Below are 27463 nucleotides of genomic sequence, written 5' to 3'. Positions count from 1 at the left end.
CAGAAAGGAGGAGGGAGGTGTGGGTTTTCTATAGGACAGGGCTCGTGTTCTGCACCAGATGCTGCAGGTGGGGTGGGGACAAGGGCCCATGTTTGGACTCCTCACTGAGAGCTGCTGCTGCTGCTGCTGTGACACCAAACCCACCTAATGACACTGCTTCATTTTAGATCCTGTCTTCCATCGAGCTTCTCCAACACTCTCTGCCGAAAATCAACCGGAGTGCTTCTGAGCCATCCCTGCACCGGGCGGCCCACACTGAGGATATCAACGCCTGCACATTGACCACATCCCCTAGACTGCCTGTCTTCTAGCTGACTTTGCACCTGCACTCAGGCCACCAGGGGAGGAAGGGAAGTCAGCAGGCACCACCTTTCTCCTCCCTTTTGATGGAGGCAGAGAGCTCATTTTCAGAGAAGCTGCTGCTAAGGACCTTCTAGACTACTCACAGGGCCTTAACTTCATGTTGCCTTCTTTTCTACCCTTTCTGGCCCTGGGAGAGGGAAGCCATTTGCAATGCTGGTTTGTCCTGCTCCCTCCCTGCATCCCCCCCCCCCCCCACGCTCATGAGCCAAGCCTTCTCCAGATGCACCAGTGGCTACAGTTGGCAATACATGGTCTGGGGCCCCAGCTATTGGCTAAATGAGTACTTTTAGGGCAAGAAAAAGCACTCAGAGGGGAAATGAAGGTAGCAGACAAACCAGCCCTGATGTGGACATGTGGATTTGGGGCATCAGCTCCTATGTGGAATGCTTGTCATGGAAGGACCGTTCTTCAGAGCTAGTGGTATGGCGCCAAACAGGTAGTTTTGCACATAACGCACCAAACAGCCCAGGACTGTCGAGACGACGGCCGCCTGAAGGAACCTGCGTTGGTACTATGGAACTATGGACCTTGACTTCGGGGGCACTTCCTTTCCTTGGAGGTCTCCAGTGCATTGGGACGGTTTTCCGAAGAGGCGTTTGGCCTGCCCCTCCCAGTCTCCGCCCTCTCAGGGAGCAGTCTTCCATCATGCTGAATCTGTCTTCCAGGAGCTGCCCCTATGGGGCGGGGCCGCCGGGCCAGCCTTTCTCTTCAGTCACATCACGTGTATGCAAGGAAGCCAGGAATACAGGTTTTCTTGATGATTTGGGTTTTAATTTTGTTTTTATTGCGCCTGACAAAATACAGTTATCTGATGGTTCAATTATGTTATTTTAATAAAATAAATTAAATGTAGGTTTAATGGCTGTTTCTTCCTTTTAAAGTAATACTGAGCTTACAGCTTGAACTCTCCCATTTGTTCATCCCTCCTGGAGCAAGAACTCAAGCAGCAGGAAACAGGCCCAGAGCCTCCGCTGGGAAGGAATCTAATTCAGTCTTTGTGCTGTCACCCTTCACTAAAGAGTTAACTATAAAAAATGGAAAAAGCAAGCATTCTAAACTCAGGTAAGAGTAAACCTTTTTCTACCTACACTTTAATGCATTTTATAAAATATTTGGTATCTACACCTATTTATAAAAATAGATTAATTCAGGCCTGGGGTGAATTTGTTCTGATTCACAAAGTTACGTTCCTTCAGTTAAAGTCACAACTGATGACAGAGGACTTGTTCTGTTCAGGACCACTGCTGGGTCAGAACCAGAAACTGCTGCGTGCCATTTCACTTCTTACTAAAAGTTCAAATCAAAGTCAGGCTTACAGAACACGTGGCTTTGAGCAGGGGCCACACGGAAGAGCATGTGTGTGTGTGTTGACCCTCAGTAAAACGACCCTTGGGGCATGAGCCCAAAGAGAGCCCCAGGAAAGCCCACCGGTGACAGCCGGGGACGTGTTTCCCTGGAGCACGTGGCCCCAACACCAACCAGAAACGAGGGGCCATACCTCTGCCCTACACTGCCTGCTACTTCAAGAGCCCCCTCCTTACAGGGAATTTATTGAACACACGGCAACGGGACTCCTGCTCTGATTTGGGACACTGAAGAGCACAAGTTTTAGGCTAAGGTGTGTGGTGCCCACTTGTTGATTTATACAGCGCTTTTCAAGAAACAGTTTTGACTACACACTAAGTACACTAGGGAAATCGACTAGAGAGGAATCGTTTTATAAGGGTGAGGAATACTTGGTTAAGAAAAACGAATCTGCACGGTGACTGTTTCTAGGGAGCTAAAGCTCAAGGATAAGAGCCAGGTTGCTTTCAAAAGCAATCAATCAAAACTCCATCTGGCTGGTCAGCTGGTCCCTCTGAGGAGCTTGAGATGCAACTAAAGAGATCAACTATAAAAGTAGCAATTCCATATACTTGTTGGGTTATTTTATATCCTTCACTCCTCCCACGGCTGTAATAATGGAGTGGATGAGACCAAGGAAGGTCAGGTGCAGCTCAGGCTGCAGTGAAGGAAGCTCCGCACAACCTAGCTTGGGAAGGCTTGGCCGGCAGAGCCCAAGGTGCAGGGGTAACTGGCTACTCCTTAGGGTTCTGACGACTCCACTCCAGACAGGTGCATGAAGAGGTCCCCAAGCTCTGTCATGTCAACGTCTTCAGTATTGGGGACATGCCGGCTTTCTCGGTTCTCAATGAAATCCCAGAGTCGCACTGAATTAAAGAACTGCAAAAAGAGCCAGCAAACATGCCTGGTGGTTATTAGTGGTAACGTGAAGGCCAGATGCTGTTTTTCTTTTGCTCACCCCGTTCCCTGGTACCAAAGCTATTAGGGAAAGCACCAGTGCCCGGAAATGCCACCGCGTAAGTGTCCTTGACAGAGACGGCAAAGTCCTTACCCTCACAGTGCCCTCAGAACTGAGCTGCTTCCGAGGTTTCTCAGGCTCTGCCAGCCGCCCGTCAGGGTAAGCATGGCGGTAAAGGCATTTGCTTCCAAATGGGCAGGTCCCTTTGCCTTGCTCAAAGTATTTACAAGCTTTTTTCCTGAAAAGCAGAAAGAAAAAGTCAACAGGATTGTGGGAGAGCCTGGGCCCCAGAAGAGCCAAGGCTTTCCTCCGTCCCTGCCCACAATGCCAGAGCTAGATGAGCCTTACTTCATAGGTGGGGAAACTGAGGCTCCGTGAGGTTAGGATGCTGATTTCCAAGTTGGATAGTGTTGCCATTGTGACATGTGGCCTCACACAGAATTGAACTTGCACGGGGGACTTCACTGTTTTGAGCTTGCAGTACTCCAAAAAGGCATTCGGGGGAGGACAACCTGATGGCTGCTGTGAGCCGGTTGTCAGGGCTCCAAGGTTCTGAAGCTGGGCTACTTGCCTCAGCTCAAAGTCCCAATAGCAGCACCACCCAGGGAAATTTCCCTTCCTCCTAGCCAGCAATGAGGTCAGTGTGACCCCAGGAGCCTTGACTTAGGAGGCACAGGAAAAGCAGTGAATTTCAGCAGCTGCCCAAAGTTAGAGGTCTTACTCCAATTTTCCTTGGTCCCCACCCTCTAGATCTAGAGCAGGGCTTCTTAACTCTGTGTTATGTTAACTCTACGGACCCCTTCTCAGGAAAGTTTTTTAAATGGATAAAATGAAATACACAGGTCTAAAAAACACAGCAAAAAGTTCATCCCCCTTCCCCCCCATCTTCAAATTCTACCCACAGATCCCTACATTAAGAACACCTGTTCCTCAGGAAAAACACAACCACCAGAAAATTCTTATTTCTTCTTGCTTACAGGAAATTTGGCTTATATATAATCAAATGATCTCATGGTGAAGAAGGGGTGAAGATGCCCAAAAAGGCAAGAGGGCATCTGGGAGTCCTGAGGAAGGGAAGAGAAAGCAAGATCACCACAGAAAGGGCAGGGTACTGCTACCAGGGGCAGGTGGGGGGTATGTGACAGTGGCTGATAACAAAGAAGGGAGACTCTTGACACCAGTGTCTGCCTGTCTTCTCAGACAAGAGGATGCCAGAGACTGGTGGTGAGGGTCTCTGAGACCTCAGAGCGGCACACAGAAAGCCCCCTAACAACTGTCCAGTGAAGGACGGCGTGCTGTGCTTGCCTGGGCACCTACTCCTATCAGGTGTGACCCCAGCACGGGCTGGGGAGGGGATCCAAGCAGAGGTACAGAGGTGCGGGCACAGACCTGTCACAGCCTCCACCCCTGAGGCTCTGAGATCTTCAAATGACTGCTCAGGCAGTGAGTTCTCACCAATCTGCTGGACACTGGCTTTAATAAACTCAAGTTCAAAAAGTGATTCTCTAGTCCTGCCCCCCAATAACTGTGCTTTTTTTCTCCCCCAGCCTTACCTGGTCACCAAGGACAGTGCACTCTGCCTCTTTGCTCTCAGCTCTCCCAATTGTTAGGCCTCCAATCACTCCATCCTTTCTGCCCCCACACTACTAAAGCCCCTGGGGGTGCTGTCCTCTGCTACCCGCCACAGTCATTTCTTAATTGGCCTCGCTCCCACCAGGTTCCAGCCTCTTCACATTACCACCAAGGAGCATGCCCAACAGTGTGTCGCTTGTTCTTCACCCCCCCAACCCCCCGAGATTCCACTCCAACCTATCTGTCCCTGTAGGTCCTACCACATCCTTCTACACACCTCTCTCAATCCCAGGGCCACTGCTACCCAGACACATTTGTATCATTCTGTACCCCTGTCATTCCACTCTGTCCTCCCCTCTCTACACACAGATAGCTGTTCATGCTTCATGGCTCAGGGTCCCCATGCTGCTTTCCCTGATGCTCCCAGGTGGATCCAAGTGCTTTCTCTGTTGTGACATGTGGCTTGGTACTCTCATTAAGAATTTGTCACCAAAAAACATGCAATAATATTGCCCTTCTGCAATTTTCATTGAAATTACTTTACTAATCTATGCTTGATGTCCTCCATTGGTGCTTAGCTTGAAGGTGCCTGGCCTGTAGTAGGTGCACATTAAATGTGTGTGGAACACATAAAAACACCACCATCAATAGAAACTAAGGCCAAGACCAACCCAAAGAGCAAGAACATGAGAATTTCCCAACTCCAGCACAGCTGCTTTCTATAGTCCAGCCCCTCCACCTTTGCCACTCCTGCCCTCTGGTGGAGATATAATACATGGTGGGGGGGGTGGGCGGGGGCGGAAACTGGTAAACCAGGAAAATGACCAGCTTTTACTAAGTAAGTGACAGGCAATCTGAAGGAACCATTAAAAAAGGTGACATACGGCGCTCTTTAGTACAGCCAAGCACACTTCTACCAGACCTGACCCTCCTGCAGACAACTAGCAATACAAATTTTTTTAAAGACCTGAAGGCAGCAGGAGGATCCTTCAAGAAATTAGGCACCGGGAAGAACAGAATGTCAAGACGCTTTTTTTTTTTTTTTTTTTTTTTGTTAGAAAAAACAGCTTTTTGCCTCAAGCATGCCAGTGTTGGGTGTCTAAACCTTCAGGGTCAAATCCAGTTTCTTGGGCCTGAAGGACCAACAGAAAGAGAGGAAATCATCCACTGGAAGCAATCCCACACAGAAAAGTACACGAGAGGAAGCATGCCAATACTATACGTTAACTCAGCAAAAATGGCTGGCCCACACATCAGTGCAACAGGCTCACAACAACTTAACCAAGGATTAAAAAACAAACTTGGGGCACCTGGGTGGCTCAGTCGGTTAAGCGTCCGACTTCGGCTCAGGTCATGATCTCACAGTTCGTGAGTTCGAGCCCCGCGTCGGGCTCTGTGCTGACAGTTCACAGCCTGGAGCCTGTCTCAGACTCTGTGTCTCCCTCTATCTGTCCCTTCCGTTCACGCTGTCTCTCTCTCAAAAATATTAAAAAATTAAAAACAAAACGAACTGAGATTAGAAACGTTGCTTAAGGGGCACCTGGGTTGGCTCAGTTAAGTGTCTGACTTCGACCCAGGTCATGATGTCACGGTTCGTGAGTTCGAGCCTCATGTTGGACTTTATGCTGACAGCTTGGAGCCTGCTTCGGATTCTGTGTCTCCCTCTCTCTCTACCCTTCCCCTGCTCATACTCTGTTCTCTTTCTCAAAAATAAATAAATACTAAAAAAAAAAAAAATTGGAAAGAAATGAACAGACCCCAATGCTCATTAGGGTAATATCAAAAAGTCTATCACATGTAATTAAGAGTCCCAGGAGAAGAAGAAACAGGGCAGGGAAAAAATTTGATGGCCAAAATTTCCCTAAATTTGGTGGATGATGAAACCCTACATATTCAGAGAAAAATACATAGTACAATATGAAGAAAACCATTCCCAGGCAAAAGAGCAAACTGTTGAAAACCAAGATAAAGAGACAATCTTGAAAGCAACCCTAGAGAAATGACATGTGAATGACCACTGACTTCTCAGAAACTAGAGGCCAGAATATAATAGAACAATATTTGCAAAGTACAAAAAGAAAATAAACTGTTAACCCAGAACTGTATTAACTGCAAAAGGAGACAAAGATGGAAATAGGGCCGATCAGACCAATATTCAGTGAAAATATCCTTAATGAACAGAAAAGCAATTTCAGCTAAAAAGAAAACTAAAAATTCATCACCAGCACATCAACAAACGTTAAAAGCAGTCCTTGAGGCTGAAGGTAAATTATACCAACTGGAAAGAATTATAAACCAAATCAAAGAGCACTGGAAATAGTAAATTATCTGAGTAAATATAAACTTTTTCTCTTAAAAAATATGTGAGTTTTCAAATGCAAAAATCATATTACCTTGCTGGGTTCTAACATATGTAAATGTTATATTCATACTTTATACAGTAAAGTTGCAGGATGCAAAATCTATAAAAAGTCATCTGCCTTTCTATATACTAAATGAACTATCAGAAAGTGAAATTAAGAAAACAACCCCATTTACAACTGCATCAAAAAGAATAAAATACCTAGGACTAAATTTAGCAGAGGAGGTGAAACAGACTTGTACACTTGAAAAACTATTAAGACAATGAAAGAAATCAAAGGCATAAATAAATGGGAAGTATCCCATGCTCATGGATTGGAAAAATGCCATTAAAATGTTTACACTGCCCAAAGCAATTTGCAGATTGAAAACAACCCCTATCAAAATTACAATGGCACTTTTCACAGAAATAGGACAAACAACCCCAAAATATATATGGAACCACCAAAGACCCCCAATGGCCAAAGCAATCCTAAGAAAGAACAACATACCTGGAGACATCACATTTCCTGATTTCAAGCTGTACTACAAAGCTATAGTAATCCAAACAGTTTAGTACTAGCATAAAAACAGATACATAGTTCAGTGAAACAGAATAGAAGGCCCAGAAATAAGCCTATGCATATCTAGTCAATTAATTTACGACAAAGGAGCCAGAGATATTCAATGGGGAAAGGACAAGCTCTTCAATAAAACATGCCAGGGAAACTGGACCACTATCTTACACCATACACAACAGCTCAAAACTGACTGAAGACTTGAATGTAAGCCCTGAAACCATAAAAACTCCTAGAAGAAAACATAGGGGGTAAGCTCCTTGACATTCACCTTATTTAGCAAATGTTCTTTGTGGATTTGCCCACCCAAAACAAAGGCAACAAAAGCAAAAATAAACATGTGGGACTCCATGAAACTAAAAAGCTTCTGCACAGCAAAGGAAACCAAACAAAATGAAAAGGCAACCTACTGAATTGGAGAAATTATTACAAAGAACTCATATAAGAGCAAAAAAACAACCACCATATTCCATTTAAAAATGGGCAGAGGAACCGAATAGACGTTTTCCCCAAAGAAGACGTACAAACGTTCAACAGACACATGGAAAGTTGCTCAACATTAATCATCAGGGAAATGCAAATCACAACCACAATAAGATATCACCTCATGCCTGTTAGAAGAGATATCTACACTTCCGTGTTTGCTATAACATTATTCACAACAGCCAAGATACAGAAACAACCCAAGTGTCTGTCAACAAATATATAAAGAAGATGTGGAATATACATAAAATGGAATATTATTCAGCCACAACAAAGAAGGATATCCTGCCATTTGTGACAACACAGATGGAACTTGAGGGCATTATGCTAAGTGAAATCAACCAGACAAAGAAAAACAAATGCTGATATCACTTACATGTGAAATCTAAAACAAACCCAAACAAATGAAAACAGTCAAACTCACAGAGTAAAAAAGTGGTCCCCAGGGACTAAAGGTTAGGGTAAATAAGGAAAGGTTGGTAAAACAGTACAAACTTTCAGCTATATGATGAATAAGTATCTCATGTAAAATATGGTGACTACAGTTGATAACACTGTAAAACTGAAATTTGCTAAGAGCAGAACGTGGATGTTTTCACCCAAAAATGAAGCAAAAAAAAAAAGGGGTGATAGGTGTATTATAATTAACTGGATGGGAGTATCCTTTCATGATATGTGTGAACTCACCGTGACACTTTAAATCTTTTAAAATTTTATTTGTTAATTACATCTCAAAACTGAAAATCTAAAAATTACATTATTACCTGTGGGGTTCAAAGGTATGTAAATATAGTGCATTTGCGCGGCAGGCACAGGCATCATGCCTGAACTCAAAGTACTTACCCCATTCCCTGTTTGAAAGCTTCGATCAACTCGTTCTTTTTATTCTGATCTTCTACCCAGTACACACTTGGGATTACAAACTCTGATATCACACGGCATTCTGGACAAGACCTGAAATTAGAATCAGATCAGAATGGGCCAGATGAATTACAAACCCTGTGCGCACTGCACCACCAAACCCCTTGCTCAAATGCATGGCCACTCCAGGTGTTTTCGTAACCCAAAATTCCAAAAAGTGCAATCAGAATCATCTAAGAACCTTATTTACTACATTTTTTTCAAGTTTATTTAAATTACAGTTAGTTAACATATAGTATAGTAATAGTTTCAGGTGTAGAACCTTATTTACTGTTAAAAACATATTCTTCTCAACAATAAAAAGACAACCCACTTTGGAATGCCTGGCTGGCTCAGTCAGTAGAGCATGTGACTCTTGATTTTGCAGTTGTGAGTTCAAGCCCCACCTTGGGTGTAGAGATTACTTAAAATCTTTACAAAAAACCCAATTTTAAAATGGGCAAAAGATCTGAGTAGGCATTTCTCCAAAATGGCTGAAAAGCACAGAAAAAGATGCTCAATATCATTAGTTATCAGGGAAATGCAAATCAGAACCATAATACATCACACTTCATACCCACGAGGATGGCTAATATCAGAAACAGAGGGGCACCTGGGGGGCTCAGTCAGTTAAGCTCAGACTCTTGATTTTGGCTCAGGTCATGATCTCATGGTTCATGAGTTCAAGCTCAGCACAGAGGCTGCTTAGGATTCCCGGTCTCCTCTCTGCCCCTTACCTGTTCGTGCTCCCTTTCTCAAAAATAGATACACTTAAGAAAATAAATAAATAAAATCAAGATACAACCAGTAACAAGTGTTGATGAGGTGGGGAGCAAGTGGAGCCCTCATCTGTGGCGTGGCCGCCGTGGAGAGCAGCCCGGCAGTTCCTCAATAAGCTGAACAGTTACCCTATGACCCAGCAATCCCACTTCTGGGTATCTACCCAAAAGAAATTCAAACATACGGCCACACAACAACTTGTATGTGAATATTCATAGAGGCATTAGTTATTATAACCCAGAGAAAAACCATCCAAACGCCTGTCAACTGATGAACAAACAAAACGTGGACATCCACACAATGCAATGCTATTCGGCCGTGAAGAGGAATGAAGCGCCGGCACACGTGCAAAATGGGCGATCTCTGAAAACCTGCTGAGTAAAAGTGCTGCACAGAGAGAGGCCGCGTACCGGAGGCTCCATTTACAATCAATGTCCACAATAGGCAAATCCACAGGACAGAAGGAGCAGGGGGAAAATGGGCAGGGAATGCAGACACGGGTTTCTTTTGGGGATGATGAAAATGTTCGAAAACTAGATTGAAGTGATGGTTGTACAACCGTGAAAATACTAAAAACCACTGAACTGCACACTTTTATTTCAATAAACCTGTTATTATTGTACCACACAAATGTGTGACTTGAGGCAAATTACTTGACATCACTATACCCCAGTTTTCTTATCTGTAAAAGAGAATGATCATCACTGGGTCTGAGAGAATTATGACAAATGGTTGTGAAGAGTTTCTAACAGTACACAACACACTTTTCAATATGACTAAGTTCTTCCCCCGTCCCTCCGCAAAACTGAAAAATCCTATGTTGTTTTCTGTCAGTTAAATCTCAATAAAGCTGGGGGGAAGAAAAGGATCCTGTGTTGGCTCCATTGACCACATCCTACGTGTCAGACACTACGTGCAATGTGTTAGATGCATTATTCCATTTAATCGCCAACAACCCTATTTTACATATGAAAAAAAAGTTTGAGAAGGTGAACAGGTAATCAGCCTAAGGGCAAAGAGGAGTCAAATAGGCCAGTGCCATTAACACCTTATCACACAGCCAATCCTTGCTGAGTGTCCCCAGACACCCTGAAGGCCAGCAGCAGGCAGCAGGAGTTGTGAGGTTGTGACCAGTGTTTTAAAGGAAAAGGCACTCAGGCTCAAGAAGGATACCTGACATGCCCAGGTCCCTGCAGTCAGGGGCTAGGATTCACACTAGTTACCTTCACAGTGCAAGACAAGGGAGGGATGAAAAGTGGACAGAAGGCCCCAAATCGAACCCCTAGCTGAACTTACTTAATGATTGGGTTCTCAAACTGCTTGGCACACCTCCACTGCCGAATGCAGGACAGGCAGTACGTGTGATTGCAGTTGGAGAGAATCCCGAACCTCCTCTCAGAAGCAGACGCCTTCTCAAGGACCACTTCCATGCAGATACTGCACACTTTGTCCTGACTTGCTTGGAAGGCAAAGGCCTTTTCCATCTCGTGTTCGAATGTCGACATGCAGATCTGAAGTATGGAGAGAGAGGAGGGAAACTTCTTATTAGGTTCTGGGCTGCTGGGGAGCAGGCTGCGGCCACACTGCCATAGCCAAGATCAGCAAGGAATGCACACTCTGACAGCCACAGGCAGAGCCCAGGCAGCCCCTGCCTTGAGGACACAAAGCTCTCTCAGACAACAAAAAGAGTTCAAACCAATGCCGGCCCAGCCCCTTGCTTTCCTAGCATGTTATGGTCACCCCCAGTTTAGAGCTGAGACCACGGAGGTCCCAAAAGATGAGAGGACCAGTGTGGGATCACAGAGTTCACAAAGCCTGGGGCCATGATCTCCTGGCTCTTCTGGGTGCTGTCCTTGCCCACTCTGAACCACACCAATTACCAGAAGTGCTGAATAATCCTTAACTTCAAACATCAGGCCAGTAGTCCACAATCAGAGGGAAGCAGCACCGCTTCTCAAGAGAACAAGTTTATTTAATGAATGTACTCATTCAGTGAGCAGATGCTGAATACCTCCGGTGTGAAGCACTGTGTATCAAGTGTGAGAGCCAATGCAAAGAGTATGAAGACCTAGGCTCTGCCCTTGGGAGCTTGTGGTGGACACAGATGGGAGACTAACCAGTATGTATAGGACAAAGACCAACTAACCTGGGTGCAGAGGAAAGCTCTAATTCTGTGCTCACCTGAACATCCCTGCGGAGACAATGGACAGTGGCAGACTCCCCCTCACACACCATGGCCTGCTCGTCCTCACAAGCTCTAACACTATAGCTGTGGGCTCCTCTCTATCTCTCTCACCCCATCTTTATTCCGAGCACAGAGCCTAGCGGAGGCAGCACCTCCATGAACACTGGGGACCTAATGACCTGAAAGGTTCCTTCCAATACTTGGCTTCTTAAATTCTCTAGAACTCAGCCTGGCTGGATCTCAGCCACAAAGATATGTAAACCTAGGGAGGGTGAGGGTGTGTGTGTGTGTGTGTGTGTGTGTGTGTGTGTGTGTGTGCGCGCGCGCGCGAGAGAGAGAGAGAGAGAGAGAGAGAGAGAGAAAGAGAAAGAGAGAGAGAGAGAGAGAGAGACACATACATGTCTTCTGATGCCTCTACCCTTTTTCTTTATTCTAAATAATCAAAAATTGTCAAAATGACAACAGGAAAAAGGACTTGAAAATAGAGTATAAATATGCCAGGTACACACTGCAGGTATTATTGGCAGAAAGATGGCTTACAGGAATACCAACAATTTTGTCACCTGGCCCATTTCAAATTTCTTGAAATGAGCTCATGCAAAAGCTTGTGATTTTACCTTCTCATGAGCTTTCCTTTGCTCTGGGTCGAAGGGGTGCAGCACTCGTAACCTACAGATTTCACACACTTCCCCGTGCAGGTAGACACAAGCATCCCCAAATCGGCACTCCCCAGCAGCCGCGTAGGGGCACAGCTGCTGCTCACTGCTGTAGGAGCTGCTGGCTTCTAAGTCATCAAGGCCACTCCTGATGGCATCGAGGTAGGAATGTGGCTTCATCTCTGGGCCATTCTGGAGATCGCTGCAGCCTCCTGGATTACTCACCACACTTGGGCAAGTCTTTTCTTCAGCCATGCCAGAGAGATCTTAATACAAAACACACGGTACACACAAAAATGAAAACTGGCCCAAAATTTCTGGTAAGCACTTAGTCAAAACCTAACAAATTAAGTAACTCTGACCTTGGGAATTCTACTCTTTGGATCATACAGAAATAGGCCAAGAGGGAAAAAATAGAAGGAAAAGTATAAAATGTTCTTGATGACATTCCTGCAACCATGATTTTTTAAGAAAGGAAAAACATTAATTGGCAACACAGGAAAACAGCAAACCAGACCATGATATCTGTATACAGAGGAACACTCAAGTTGCGGTTTAAAGATGACAACTATGGAAATGTCAACCATGGACCCATTAACACTAAAAAACAATCATGAGAATTTTTTTTTTAACACCATAATAGAAGTCAAATGGAATTTAGAATGAAGTCAGTAGAACACAGTACTTTCCTTTATATTAGGAAAGTTGCCTATCATTTTAAAGTGAACGAGAATCAAAATCTAGAGCGAGCCTCTGGGTCCTGAAGCCAGTGTTGACTGCCCTATGGCCCCCTCCTCACACCAGGAGCTGTACCCTCCGCCGCATGCACTTCTAGTCTTTTTAGAGAGGACACATTCGATTAGTGCGATTACTTGTTTGCTTAGGATGGAGACTACCTAGCTAACGCAACACAATTCCAAGAGCTAGAAATCCCTTCACCTGCTGAGGACCAACCAATAAAAATAACTTGTATGGTTTGTAGCCTACTTCCTCCACAAACCCCAATATGCTATTCTATTACCAAAGCTGTAACCTAACATACCAAACAATGGCTGAGCACAAGAACTAAGACTATGAACTGACCTGGAAGTAAAACAGTGAAACATGCTCTTTATCAAAATATGTAGCTCTGAAAGCCTGGTGCTTCTCAGAACCACCCCATGCAGACAGCAGTTAAAAACTGACAAAAGGTCACTCCACATGTCTTGTCAGGCCGAACTTGGCAATCAGCCCAACCCGAGACCCACTGCATCAACTGAACGCTCTGCAGCCAAATGCAGCTGCTCTCAGGACAGTTCTGGGCTCCACCCTTGAACAGCTTGGAGGGGACCAGATTAGGAGCCCTCTGACAAGAGAGGGCCAGAAAGGAGCATGACGAACAACCGAGACTGCTTTTCACTCTGCTCACTCACTTCGGTCTCGAAGTACCAGTGTTCTCTTTTCACGTTTCCCAGGCTCATGTAAGTTAGTTTTCACAATAGATGCAGTGAGGTCAGAAGCAGGGTGAGGACTATGGAAACCCGGGGAGGACACGCCATGGGGCACAGTGCCCACAGCACCACCAGCTGCAGCAGAAGGTCTCGTGTGATCGTATCTAAACAAAACACACAGCAAACATATGAGGGACACACAACCTGCACATGGAACATCCTTTCTTCTCCTTTTGTGGAGGTGAAGAGTGAGACAATCATTTCCCATATTTTAAATGATAAAAGGCTTGGGGACCCTGGGTGGCTCAGTCAGTTAAGCATCTGACTCTTGATTTCGGCTCAGGTCATGATCTCACGGTTTATGAGATAGAGCCCTGTGTTGGACTCCATGCTCACAGCACGGAGCCTACTTGGGATTCTCCCTCTCCATTTCTCTCTGCCACCCCACTGTTCACACTCTCTTTCTCTAAAAAATAAATAAATAAATCTAAAAAAAAAATCCTTAAAGAAAAGTGAGAAAAAGCTTATCAATTAGCTTTGCACAGTGGCAGTATCGTAGCCAATGAGGTTTATCTGACGTGCAATTATTGCTAATTGAAAAGTTTTCCCAAAAGCTTATCAATTAGTACAAAATGCCTGGCAATTCAGACTGAGCGGTACATTGCTATCTATCACCTACACTTAAGTGGCCTTGTGGGATGTGCGTGGGACAGACAAAATAACCCACACCACACACAGACATCCCCAAAAGTCCACCCAGACGTTGAACTGAAATCTTCTGAGACCCAAGCCAGTGTTCTTCTGGCAGGTGTCCCCAAAATGTTAATGATGGCCAGTGTAACAGCCAGGCGGGCCTTTCCTGGACTGTCTCTCTGGGGCACCTGCCGGTGGGGCAGGGGCAACTTCCACCACCCTCCAGGCGGCACAGGAAAGAACAGATCAGCTCTTCACCATAAAAGCACTTGAACCGAGTTTTGGCATGTTTTTCTGTTTAGAATTCACAAAACTTGCCTACAGATGTCAGTGGAAAAAAGGCAGACTCTATATGCATATATATGTTCACTGCAGGGGTACTCATAGCAAAAAAAACAGGAAACCACTTAAATATCTAAGAGAGGAATAGTGAATCAGATGATGGTATGTTAGCACTATGAAACATAAAATTACATTTAGGAAATAAAGTAGCAGCTTAGGGAAAAACTTGGACATGTTAAGTGGGGAAAAAGGCAAGAGATACACACTGTGAGTGCGATTTTATAACTAGAGACCCATAAGAATAAGGCCTGAAAAGTGATTTTGAAAAATTACAATTATTTTCATGGCAATAAAATTGAGATTTCAAAATGATTTTGCCATACTTTTTGTTGTCATATTACTTTCAAATTAAATCTTTCCTCTCATCAATACCCACACTCCACGTGAGGAATCTGAATCCCTGACAGTAGTTAACTTGGGAGAAAAGCTGGGAGTAGCTGTGGAGCCCTTGCCTGCAACGAGTCCCATAGGCGCAGTAGCCCTTCTGATAGTACTTGCAGATGGTGGATGGCTTGCTGTTGGCCAAGTCATGTGAGAACAGGCACTGGTTTCCTTCCCGACACACACCATGCATAAAATACCTGAAGAGACAAGCAGAGGCATAAAACTTTTAGAAGCTTTCTAAAACTTTACTTTATAAGATCCCCATATTCTTGAGCCTAGCATATAAATGCTTATTATGCATATATTATGTATCAAGGCTCTATTAGGCACTGGAGATGTCCATATTTCCTGGATTCTAGGACAGTGATTTTGGATGCACAACTAATTCAATGAGATTTCTGGAAAAAAAATGATCCCATAAATTTCTGTTTCCAGATAACCCTCTTGATTTGAGGTGTTGCATATGTAAATGTGAGCCTCAAAACTGAGAAAATGCTCTCTGAAAATCTGTTCTCTCTGTTCTCACGGGGTTTAAAGCGTATGGTTGTAATGGAATTGCAAGACCTGAGCCCAAGATCCAGCCCTGCCACCTATGAGCAAGGCACAAAACCAACTTCCCTATGCCTCACTACTTCCATCTAGAAAATGAAAATTACACTTCCTACTTTACTGGGTTGTGGCAAAGATCAAGTAACGGAGTGCAGCACCAAAAGAAGTATGTAAGATGTTCCACCGAGAGGTCTAATTCTGGTCCTGAAGAAGTAACTGGGAAGCATTCTAATTCTGTCCAGCCAGAGTAGAGACACCTGGCAAATGGTAGAGAGATCCCAAAGGGACATGCCTTGGTAATAAGGGTAAAGAGTCCTAAAGTAAAGAGTAATTTAAAAAAGTTTTTTTTTAATGTTTATTATTTATTTTTGAGAGAGAGAGAGGAAAGCACAGAATCTGAAGTAGGCTCCAGGCTCTGAGCTGTCAGCACAGAGCCCAACGCAGGGCTCGAACCCATGAACCGTGAGATCATGAGCTGAGTTACCCAGGTGCCCCAAGAGTATTTTAGACCCACCCTAATAAAGCTTAAAAACAAGCTTCAAAAGGATCAAGCTGACAGCAAATAACTGTCAGACAAAACCTACTTTAACAGTCTTTGAAGGAAGACCATAAAATCCAAATGCTCAAAAACACTCACAATGGCATCTAATAAAAAATTACTAGAGATGCCAAAAAGCAGACAAATGTGACCCATAACCAAGGAGAAAAATTAGTCAATAACAGGAATGACAGATGATGGAATCAGTAGACAAGGACTTTAAAAACAAAGATCATAAATATGTTCAATTATGCTGAGTATGAAAGAAATGGAAGATATAAAAAAGAACTAAGTGGGACTTCTGGAAGTGAAAACTACAATATCTGAAATGCAGATTACACTGCAAGAACTTACTGTAAATTAGAGAGTACAAAGGAACATTTCAGAAGACCTGAAGACACAGCAACAGCAACTATTCAAACTGAAGCACAGAGAGGAAGAAAGAACAGATTTTTGCTTCTAGCTATGAAAGAGCCCTCCAATTAAAAACAAACAAACAAAAAAACTAGAAAGCAGAACACAATATAGGAAACAACTGCTCTGAGACAGGGACAAAAGGCAACACAAGACTGGTCCTTGAGAGAAGGGAAACGAGGTAAGCCCACATTCAGCCTGGCTTTCTGCTGAGAGGCACACTCTGGGCCTTGGTACAAGGAGATGAACCCCAAGCAGAGCACAGCAGTCTTGCTGAGCTGAATAGACACAGGCTGGAGTTCAAGGAGGCTGAGGGAATCTCTTTAAAGAACTTGTAAATAGTCACATACACATGGTCAATTGACTCTGGTAAACTTGTCTGCGTAACTCAATGGGGGAAAGAATGGTTTTTTCAACAAACAATGCTGGACCCAATATCTACATGGAACAAAATGAAGTTGAAATATTACGTGTCTGCTGATGTGACCCAATATGGATTAAGTACACGGCATAGCCTGTGATACATTCTAGCCAAAAAAATTTAACTTGAATCCAACAAAACTCCAGATCTAACCCCCAGTTTATAGGAAATGCAGGGGACTGAGAACAAGCTAAAAGCCGTCACGAGAAAGCAATCAGATAAATATAAAAGAAGAGGCGGTATGTGGGCCAGGTTTCTTTAACAAGTAAGTGTCATGGAAGGAGTAGAGGGAACCTGAGTTTGGAAAAACAGTTTGGTGGTTTTTTTAAAAACTTAAATTTACCATATGACTCAGTAATTCTACTCTTGGGTGTTTACACAAGAAAAATAAAAACGTATGTTCACACAAATACTTGTACATGAATGTTCATATAAGCATCATTCATAACAGCCAGAAAGTGTAAACTTTTACAATTCCATCAACTGGTGAATGGATAAGCAAAATGTAATATATCCATACAATGGGAATTATCTGGCAATAAAGGAGTGAAGCACTGATGCATGCTATAACGTGGGTGAACCTCAAACACATTAGGGTAAGTGAAATAACCCGAACACAAACGACCACATGTTGTATGATCCTACTTATATGTAATGTCAAGAAGAGGGGCAGAGGTGCTTGCTGGCTCAGTTGGTAGAGCATATGACTCTTGATGTTGGGGTCATGAGTTCAAGCCCCATTTTGGGCACAGAGCTGACATTTTAAAAAAAGGTCGGGGGTGCAAATCCATAGGGACAAAAAGTAGGCAAGTGGTTCCTCAGGCTGGGAGAAGGGGTAATGCAGAGTGACTGCAAATGGGCAAGAGGGGTAACTCTGGGGTGATGAAAATTTTCTAAAATTTAATTGTGGTCTTATAAAACTCTAAATTTACTAAAAATCATTGACTTGTATGCTTAAAATGGGTAAATTTTATGGTATGTAAATTATACTTCCATAAAGCTGTTAAGAAAAATTTAAAAAGGAGGGAGCTGTGCTAGGTTAGTAGACATTATATAAGGTACATAAGAACCCGATGCAATGTTTAGTCCAGGATTATATTCCAGTGTGAACAAACCAGATGTAAAAGACATGTTTGGAACAAATGGAGAAATCTGAGTATAGACTAAGATAAAATGAAAACTTACTGACATGGAAAGTTCAAGATTATTAACAAAAAAGCAGATTACAAAACAGCATTTATAGGGGCGAGTGAGTGTCTCAGTAGGGTAAGCATCCGACTTTGGCTCAGGTCATGATCTCACAGGGTGTGAGATTGAGCCTCGCATCAGGCTCTGTGCTGAGCATGAAGCCTGCTTGGAATTCTCTTTCCCTCCCTCTCTGCTCCTCCCCCCACCCTCAAAATAAATAAATAGATTTTAGAAAACAATCCAGAAAGATATATAATAGCATATTTTTAAATGTTTACTTATTTTTGAGAGGGAGAGAGACCGAGTGTGAGCGGGGAAGGGGCAGAGAGAGAGGGAGACACAAAATCCGAAGCAGGTTCCAGGCTCTGAGCTGTTAGCATGGAGCCTGATGTGGGGTTTGAACTCATAAACTGTGAGATCACGACCTGAGCTGAAGTCGGAAGCTCAACCCACTGAGCCACCCAGGTGCTCCAATATATGATAACATATTAAGAGAGGCAATCTTTGTGGGTAAAGTATATTTACTTTCTTCTTTTTCCTGATCTGTACGTTCTAACATTTCTACCATAAACATATACTGCTTTTGTAATAATATATGGTTATTTTAGTTTTAAAAACATACACATCGGCAAGGGTATGGTTAAAAAAAATATAAAATGCTCAGTACAGAACCTATCTCACAGTAGGTACCCCCAAAGTCCAGCTCTCATTAAAGTCCAGTAAAGAACAATGACAACTAAGGTGATGTTATAAAAGCGACCTGTGCCTTATCACAAAGCATGCAGAGTGCTGAGGAGACACATACCATGGGCTGAGAGAGGGCAACATCCCAGAGGAGGTCAGGTCCAAGCAGAGTCTGCAAAGTGGTAGGGATGCCAGTGGGAGAGAGGAAAGAGAGAACAGCAAGAAAAATGCACAGAAGAGAGGCACTGTAGGGGGTTCAAACAGGCCTGCCGAGAGATGACGCTGGAGCATCATTTCACTGTGCTCCAACTTACCCTATGTCAGCTGAGACACTGATGAGTGCATCTCAAAACAAGAGATAACAAATGTTCAAGTCAACTTAGGAAATGGCACAATCTAGTCTGTCTCAGAGATTTACAACAGAGAGTAGCAGAGGAAAGGTTCTGAGAGTTCTGTCATAAAGAAAACTGTTTACAGGCATACTTTGCTTTATAGTCCTTTGCAGATACTGCATTTTACAAATTGAAGGTTTGTGGCAGTCCTGCTTCGAGCAAGTCTGTTGGTGCTATTTTCCAATAGCATTTACTCACATCTGTCTGTGTCACATTTTGGTAATTCTTGTAAGACGTTAAACTTTTTCATTATTATTATTATATGTTATGGTGATCTGTGACCAGTGACCTTTGATGGTGCTATTGTAATTGTTTTGAGGCACCATGAACCATGTCTATATGAGATGGCAAATTTAATCAATTAATGTGTGTGTTCTGACTGCTCCACCAACAGGCCGTTCCCCATCTCTCTCTCTTTCCTTGGGTGGCTCCCTGTTTCCTGACACACAGTGTTGAAATCAAGCCGATTAATAACCCTACAGTGGCCTCTAAGTGTTCAAGTGAAATGAAGAGTCCTAAGTTTCCCACTTTACCCTAAAAGCTAGGAATGATTCAGCTTACTGAGGAAGGCATGTCAAAAACTGAGAAAAACCAAAAGCTAGGCCACTTGCACCAAATATTTAGCCAAGTTGTGAATGCAAAGGAAAAGTTCTTGAAGAAAATTAAAAGTGCTACTCCAGTGAACGCACAAATGATAAGAAAGCCAAACAGCCTGAGCACTGATATGGAGAAAGTTTTAGGCTGGAGAGAAGATAACACCAGCCAAAGCCTAATTGACAGCAAGGCCCTAACTCTCTTCAATTCTGTGAAGGCTGAGAGAGGTGAGAAAGCTGCTGAAGAAAAGTCTGAAGCTGGGCACCTGGGTAGCTCAAGTTAAGTGTCTGACTCTTGGAATTGGCTCAGGTTGTGATCCTGCAGTCATGAGACTGGGCCTCACATGGGGCTCTGCGCTAAGTGTGGAGCCTGCTTGGGATTCTCTCTCTCTCTCTGCCCCTCCCTAGCTTGTGTGCATGCTCTCTCTCAAAATAAATAAACATAGATAGATAGATAGATAGATAGAAAGAGAAAGAAAGAAAAAGAAAGAGGGAGGGAGAAAGAAAGAAAAGTCTGAAGCTAGCAGAGGTTGGTTCATGAGGTTAAAGGAAAGAAGCTGTCTCCATTGCATAAGAGTGTAAGGTAAAGCAGCAAGTGTTGATGTAGAAGCTGCAGCACATTATCCAGAAAATCTAGATGAGATCATTAACAAAGGTGGCTAAACAACAGATTTTCAATAAAAACAAAACAGCCTTCTATTGGAAGAAGATGCCATCTAGGACTTTCTTAGCTAGAGAGAAGTCAATGCCTGGCTTCAAAACTTCAAAGGACAGGCCGACTCTCTTGTTAGGAGCTAATGCAGTTGGTGACTTGAGGTTGAAGCCAGTGCTCATGTACCATTATGAAAATCCCAGGGCCCTTTAGAATTACGCTACATCTATTCTGCCTGTGATCTATGAATGAACAACAAAGACTGGATGACAGCACAACTGTTTACAATGTAGTTTACGGAATATTTTAAGTCTACTATTGAGACCTACTGCTCAGAAAAAAGGTTCCTTTCAAAACATTACTGCTCATTGACAATGCACTTGGTCACCCAAGAGCTCTGCTGGAGATGTACGAAATTAATTATTATTTTCATGTCTGCTACCACAACATCCATTCTGCAGCCCAAGGATCAGGAAGTGATTTCAACTTTCAAGTCTTACTATTTAAGAAATACATTGTGTAAGGCTATAGCTGCCACAGACAGTGATTCCTCTAATGGTCTGGGCAAAGTAAATTAAAAACCTGGTTCCAGAAAGGCTTCCCCTTCTAGATTCCATTAACATTTGTGATTCATGGGAAGAAGTCAAAATATCACCATTAATAGGAGTTTGGAAGAAACTGATTCTAACTCTCATGGATGACATTGAGGGTTCAAGACATCAGGGGAAGAAGTTAACTACAGATGTGGTGGAAATATCAAGAGAACTAGAATTAGAAGTGGAGCCTGAAGGAGTGCCAGGGTGGCTCAGTTAAGCATCTGACTTCCATTCAGGCCATGACCTCACAGTTTGTGAGTCTGAGCCCGTCAGTTCTCCACTCTCAGCACAGAGTCCACTTCAGATCCTGTCTGTCTGTCTCTCAAATATAAGCAGTTTTAAAATTAAAAAAAAAAAAAAAAAAAAAAAAGAGAGAGAGAGAGAGAGAGAGGAACCTGGATGGGTCAGTGGGTTAAGCATTGGATTTCAGCTCAGGTCATGATCTCTCAATTCGAAGGTTAGAGCCCTGTACCGGACTCTGTGCTGACATCTCAGAGCCTGGAGCCTGCTTTAGATTCTGTGTCTCTCTCTCTCTCTGTCCGTCCCCTGCTCCTGCTCTGTCTCTTTCTCAAGAATAAATAAACATAAAAAAAAAAAAAAAAGTGGAGCCTGAAGATGGGACTGAATTGCTGCAATCTCATGATAAAACTTAAAACAGATGAGGAGTTGCTTCTTATGGATGAGCAAAGAACGTGATTTTGGGAGACCTATTCCTGGTGAAGATGCTGTGAAGATTGGTGAAATGACAACAAAGGATTTAGAATATTACATAAACTTGGTTGATAAAACAGTGGCAGAGTTTGAAAGGATAGACTCCCAATTTATTTATTTATTTATACATTTTATTTATGTTTGAGAGAGAGAGAGAGAGAGAGAGAGCGCACAAGAGGGGGAGGGGCAGAGAGAGAGGGAGACACAGAATCCGAAGCAGGCTCCAGGCTCAGAGCCCGATGCGGGGCTCGAACTCACAAACCATGAGATCAGGACCTGAGCTGAAGTCTGACGCTTAACTGACTGAGCCACCAAGGTGCCCCTGGACTCCCAATTTTTAAAGAAGTGCTGTTGTGGGCAAAATGCTATCACACAGCATCACATGCTGCAGAGAAATGGTTTATAAAAAGAGAGTCAATGGGGCCAAATTTCATTTTTGTCTTTTTTCCCCCTTAAGTTTACTTATTTATTTTTGAGGGAAAGAGAGCGAGCAAGTGAGGGAGGGGCAAAGAGACAGGGAGAAAGAGAGAATCCCAAGCAGATTCCATGCTATCAGTGCAGAGCCTGATGTGGAGCTTGAACTCATGACCTGAGTGAGATCAAGAGATCAGATGCTTAAACAACTGAGCCACCTAGGCACTCCTAAAAGTATTTTTAAATGAAGGTATGTGCATGGTGTTTTAGACATAATGCTATTGCACATTTTATAGACTACAGGATAAACGTAACTTTTACATGCACCGGGAAACCCAAAAAATTCACTTGATTCACTTGATTCCAAAATTTGCTTTACTGCAGTGGCCTGGAACCGAACATGCACTATTTCTGGGGCATGCTTGTACAGTTATCATACACACCTTTTCCCAGGCCTCTTTCAGAAAAAGCCACTTGAGCTGCAAGATGGAAGACAGATTTGAAGAGGACTGAAAGTGCAGGGGAAGAGCCTGTTAGGAGGCTGCTTTGTAAAGGAGCTTTATCTGTGAACCCATGTTTTAACTTATTTAAAAAGACATTTTATGGAGAATTCCAAACACATATGAAACATATACAAAAGTAAACCAAATGGCAGAATGAACTCTCAAGATGTCCCAGCACCAGCTTCCACATTATCAACTCACAACCTTCTGGTTTTACCCATTTCCTCCCTCTTCTATATGATTTTCACAATTTATCTTTTTTAGAGAGGGCTAGTAACTCAGATGCCTCTTGAATAAAGACTTTTGGGCAAGGAAGGCTCTCCCTCCCTCTGAAAGAGTATATTATGAGAAATACATGAAATGTGAAAAAATACCGAAGATCTACTGAACAGTAGATCTATCAATACTAGCCCGTTCACTTCAATAGCTCAGTTAACCCCAGCAATACTGTAGTACCACTACACCCATGATGCAATTAGGGAAGCTGAGGCTCAGAGACCAGTGAAGACTTACAGAAGGTCAAATTGCTAGGAGGGGGTCCCCAGCTCCGATTTTCCCAGATACCCTGACCTTTTCCAACCAAAACTGACTTCCCTGTCACTCTGCCTTTACCCATGCTGTGGCCCCTGTCAAAAACACTGTAGCCCACCTTTTGCACTGAATTGTTTTCAGCGGCCTTCCTTCGTGGACCAGCCCAAGACTTCTCACTCCTCCAGCCTACTAAGTGCACTTTCCCTCCTTCAACCCTTAAGACTCACCAGTGGCAGGAATAGTATGCTGCTTCCCAGCCTGAGGCCTCTGACCCGAGAGAGCTAGTGCTCTTAAACACACAGTTGGGAACATCTGGTCTCTAATGAAGCCAGCCTGGCAACAACTTCAGGAAGGCACAGCTGGAACATCAGGAAATGTGACTGAACACAGAAAGCCTAAACCTAATGGCTCTGCCTGGACCTAGAGAAAGGCTTGGCAACAGAAAGAAGGCAATGGTCTGTAAGGTAGGTCAGAAAGGCCCAAGAGGCTGAGAATGCCCTTTCCAGAGAAGGGATGCCAGAGAACACAAGTGACAATTCATGCGGCACATCAGCCTCTGCGATAGGCCTGGGAGGCTGCCTCAGCTGGAAGCCACAAGATGTGAAGACCTTCAATCCCTCCTTGCTCACTAAACACAATTCCAACTTTCCTCACCTGTCCATCTCCCAAGAAGCAGAGGAAGTACTGACTAGGCCCACCTGACGGTTCCTTTTCTCCGAGGAAAATGAGGAAAGGGTATCTATTTTTAGGTCTCTTCTCAGTTTGACTAGCATGAGCCACCTCTAAGTTCACCAAGAGAACCAAATTACATGGGATGCCTGGGTGGCTCAGTCAGTTCGGCGTCCGACTTCGTCTCAGGTCATGATCTCACAGTTTGTGAGCTCAAGCCCCACATCAGGCTCTGTGCTGACAACTCAGAGCCTGGAGCCTTTTTCAGATTCTATGTCTCCCCCTCTCTCTGCCCCTCCCCTGCTCATGCTCTGTCTCTCCATAATGAATAAACATTAAAAAAAAAATTAAAAAAAAAAAATTTCTGAGCCTACATGTGCTGAGTCCTGTGAATCTTTCCAGCCAATCTCTGGATGTACAGATCCTGGACAGAAAAGTATATTACACTTCTAAAGAGTTTAAAAATTCTTTTGAGAAACACTACAAGACTACATTATTTCAATAGTCCTTAAGTATGGCAATCTTAGATCTTTGGAGGTATAAAAGTTAAAAAAAAATTCAGCACCAAGAGCCAACTCTGAATGACAAAGAAAGACAGATTACTACCATGATTAGTAAACTCATAAATACTGGACGAGAACAGGCTCAAAGTGGCTATATAAACAGGTCCACAAAAAATAAGATCTAATAAATACTTCTGTAATAGTTTCCTTTGGAGACACTAAAGATTTCAAAAAAAAAAAAAAGACAGAAAGGAAAGAAAGAAAAAGAAACAGAAACAGAAAAGGTGAGTAGGAGACTACCAGAGGTTCTCTACCAAATACTATTTGTTAACCAGGCATACAAGAGGACAGATTCTTCGTGGTCCTACAAGGGTGCCTTTTATAATTCTACCACCTCCCGTAAGTCTTCTTCAGACAATCTGCCTTCCAAACTCTGCTCATTCACTCTCTTCCCCATTAGGAAAACAAACACTTAACCATCAACTAGAGCTTCTAATTAGTCACTTATAAGCTGGTGACTTCATGCAAGACATTTCACTTCTGTAAGTGACTAAGCTGAGATTTAAACAGCTTCAAAAATAACTTCTAGACCACCATCAGTGCAGTGCCTTCAAGGGGAGCATGAAATAAGGGTTATGTAAGAAATGAAGCCAGCTCAGTCCTATTTTTGTAGCATATGTCATCATTTCCACTCCCCAGCAACAAACAGAAAACTAGTTTGAACACATCCTACCTGTCCTTTGGAGCATCTTGTCAACTGCTTAGAGCTATCCCTCCCCATCTATGTTATACTAAGTTTAATCCAGGCCTCTCTCATACTGCACCTTGTAATGAATTTCCAACTATTCAATCTTAAGGGATGGGTCAAACCATCCCTTATATCTTCCTAGAGAGAAGGCTGAGACATGAACTGGGGTGGGGAATGGGAAGGGGGTGAGTAGTATGAAGGGGCACAGTGCATAACTGGAGACTCAGAGTAGGGAGATTTCTCGGGGGGACCCCAAAAGGGTCTGTTATCCTGGGTGACCCCAAAGGACCGTAGCTACTATATGTTGCAAAGGACAGGGGGCGCCTAGGTGGCTCAGTCAGTCAAGCGCCTGACTTCAGCTCAGGTCATCATCTCGCGGTTCATGGGTTTGAGCCCTGCATCGGGCTCTGTGCTGACAGTTCAGAACCTGGAGCCTGCTTTGGATTCTGTGTCTCCCTTTCTCTCTGCCCCTCCCCTGCTTGGGCTCTGTCACTCTCTGTCTCCCAAAAATAAATAAAACGTTAAAACAAAACAAAACAAAAAAATATGTTGCAAAGGACATCAGGTTCACTTCTAGCCACAGAACCACTAGCAGCTCTAGCTGCAGCGCAGGACTGAACCAAACAAATTCAATTTAGTTTCTTACATGCCTTTCAATGGTGCATATCTTTAGCAAAATGCTTCTGCAAATCATATCTGAGTATATGGGTAATCTGCATTCTCAGTGTCACTTTTCTTTACATTTCCTTACATATTTTCAGACTTAAATTTTATGGCTGTACGGCATGTGATAACAGATCCAGTGACAGGTAAAGGGGTTAATGCTGGGCCTGGTGGTAGGCCTGAAACAAATGTTAAGAGACGTAGGGATGAAGTATAGTGTAATAGTTAACACTGTGAAATCAGAGACCTTGCTATATGACCATGAGCAAGTTATTTAAATCTCCAAGCCTCAATTTCCCCAACCATAATATAATAATTGTGCTCCCTAGACTTCTGTGATAGACGACTTTGAGGTCTGGCTGAGACCATGCATGTAAATGCTTGGCCTACCACCCCAAAAAACACTCTATGATGGTTTGCTGTTACTGTCTAATCCCTTAACTAACTCCGCGGGTTAGGCGTTACCATCTCCATTTTATAGATGAGTAAGTTGTGGCACAGGTGGTAGCAGGATCAGAATCCCGAACTGCCCAACTCCAGATTTCAAGCTCTTCTACCACTTACTGGCTGACAAGGTCCCTCATTTTTTGTGATTCCAAGCTTGATGTTCCAAGGAAACAAATTCTAGGTCTTTGCCTAGTGATGATAAGACAAAGGAACCTCTATCATAGAAGGAAAGAAAGTGGTTACCAAGCTATCATAAAGGCCTGCACCAGGACTTAAGAAAATTTTTTTTATGATTATTCATTTTTGAAACACAGAGAGACACAGAACACAAGCAGGGGTGGGGCGGAGAGAGAGGGGGACACAGAATCTGAAGCAGGCTCCATGCTCTGAGCTGTCAGCACAGAGCCCGACATGGGGTTCGAACTCACGAACCGCAAGATCATGACCTAAGCCGAAGTCGGATGCTCAACCAACTGAGCCACCCAGGTGCCCCCCCCCCCGACCTTTTTTTTATGTTTATTCATTTGTGAAAGACAGAGAGACACAGAGCACAAGCAGGGGTGGGGCGGAGAGAGCTGCACCAGGACTTTAAAAACAGACTGGAAGACATGGGAAAATAGTTAGCAAGAAGAATCAGCAAAAATAATTCCCAGCTTGTTTGTGGATAGAGTGGCATGGGAGAAATCAGAAGAGCTGATTGACAGCACAACTGTGTGAGTAGCCATTCTTGCCATTCCAGGCAATAAACATATGGAGTGTCTTTGTCGTCAAATTTGGGAATCCTAGCATTTCAACATCCATCTCTTAGAGATGTCTGCATATCAGAATAAAGGCAAAACTTAAACTCTGTCCTGCTGCTATTCAGAATAAGCATGTACATCACATGCCACAGCCAGGAAAACAAAGCAAAAAACACTTTTCACCTTCAGATAAATCCAAAACAGCTGAGCACCCTGTTAAGGCCTGGTCTCCAAAATAAATCCTATCTTGGACATTTCCTGTGAGTTACCAATGTCTGGAGATAAGACTTTTGTAAAGATAATACAATGTGAGAAGCTTTTCCACCATGAAACACTGATGTGAACTTGGTACTCTAGGTAATACTGCAGTTTCTTTTCATTTAAATGTGTTCTACTTTTTTATTTGGTGACGCAGTCCTTGTGAGATTGGACTCCCTCACACCCTTTTGCAAGTAAACTTCTTTTACTTTCTATATATTTTTACGTGCATTTTCCTTAC

The 27463-nt window shown here is 43.4% G+C and overlaps 2 protein-coding genes and 1 pseudogene across 4 annotated transcripts in view; 2 read left to right on the top strand and 1 right to left on the bottom strand.

The window, feature by feature from the left end:
• Nucleotides 1-1215, top strand: part of RAF1 (Raf-1 proto-oncogene, serine/threonine kinase) — an 82820-nt gene extending 81605 nt beyond the window's left edge. For all 3 annotated transcript variants that reach the window (XM_042979532.1, XM_042979533.1, XM_042979534.1), the window contains one exon: nucleotides 168-1215. In XM_042979532.1, coding sequence (XP_042835466.1) covers nucleotides 168-311 — 144 coding nt within the window. In that variant the 3' untranslated portion in view covers nucleotides 312-1215. The remainder of the gene's footprint in view (nucleotides 1-167) is intronic.
• Nucleotides 1113-27463, bottom strand: part of MKRN2 (makorin ring finger protein 2) — a 28297-nt gene continuing 1946 nt past the window's right edge. Inside the window, exons 2-8 of the mRNA XM_042979535.1 lie at nucleotides 15077-15205; nucleotides 13572-13753; nucleotides 12121-12425; nucleotides 10615-10829; nucleotides 8482-8592; nucleotides 2759-2903; nucleotides 1113-2586 (exon numbers count right to left, since the gene is read on the bottom strand). Of these exons, the coding sequence (XP_042835469.1) occupies nucleotides 2449-2586; nucleotides 2759-2903; nucleotides 8482-8592; nucleotides 10615-10829; nucleotides 12121-12425; nucleotides 13572-13753; nucleotides 15077-15205 (1225 nt within the window). The 3' untranslated portion in view covers nucleotides 1113-2448. The remainder of the gene's footprint in view (nucleotides 2587-2758; nucleotides 2904-8481; nucleotides 8593-10614; nucleotides 10830-12120; nucleotides 12426-13571; nucleotides 13754-15076; nucleotides 15206-27463) is intronic.
• Nucleotides 14123-14243, top strand: LOC122236861 (annotated as a pseudogene).

The sequence above is a fragment of the Panthera tigris genome, chromosome A2 (genome assembly GCF_018350195.1).
Source record: "Panthera tigris isolate Pti1 chromosome A2, P.tigris_Pti1_mat1.1, whole genome shotgun sequence".
NCBI classification, from domain to species: Eukaryota; Metazoa; Chordata; class Mammalia; order Carnivora; family Felidae; genus Panthera; species Panthera tigris.
This window is presented reverse-complemented; position numbering and strand designations above follow the sequence as displayed.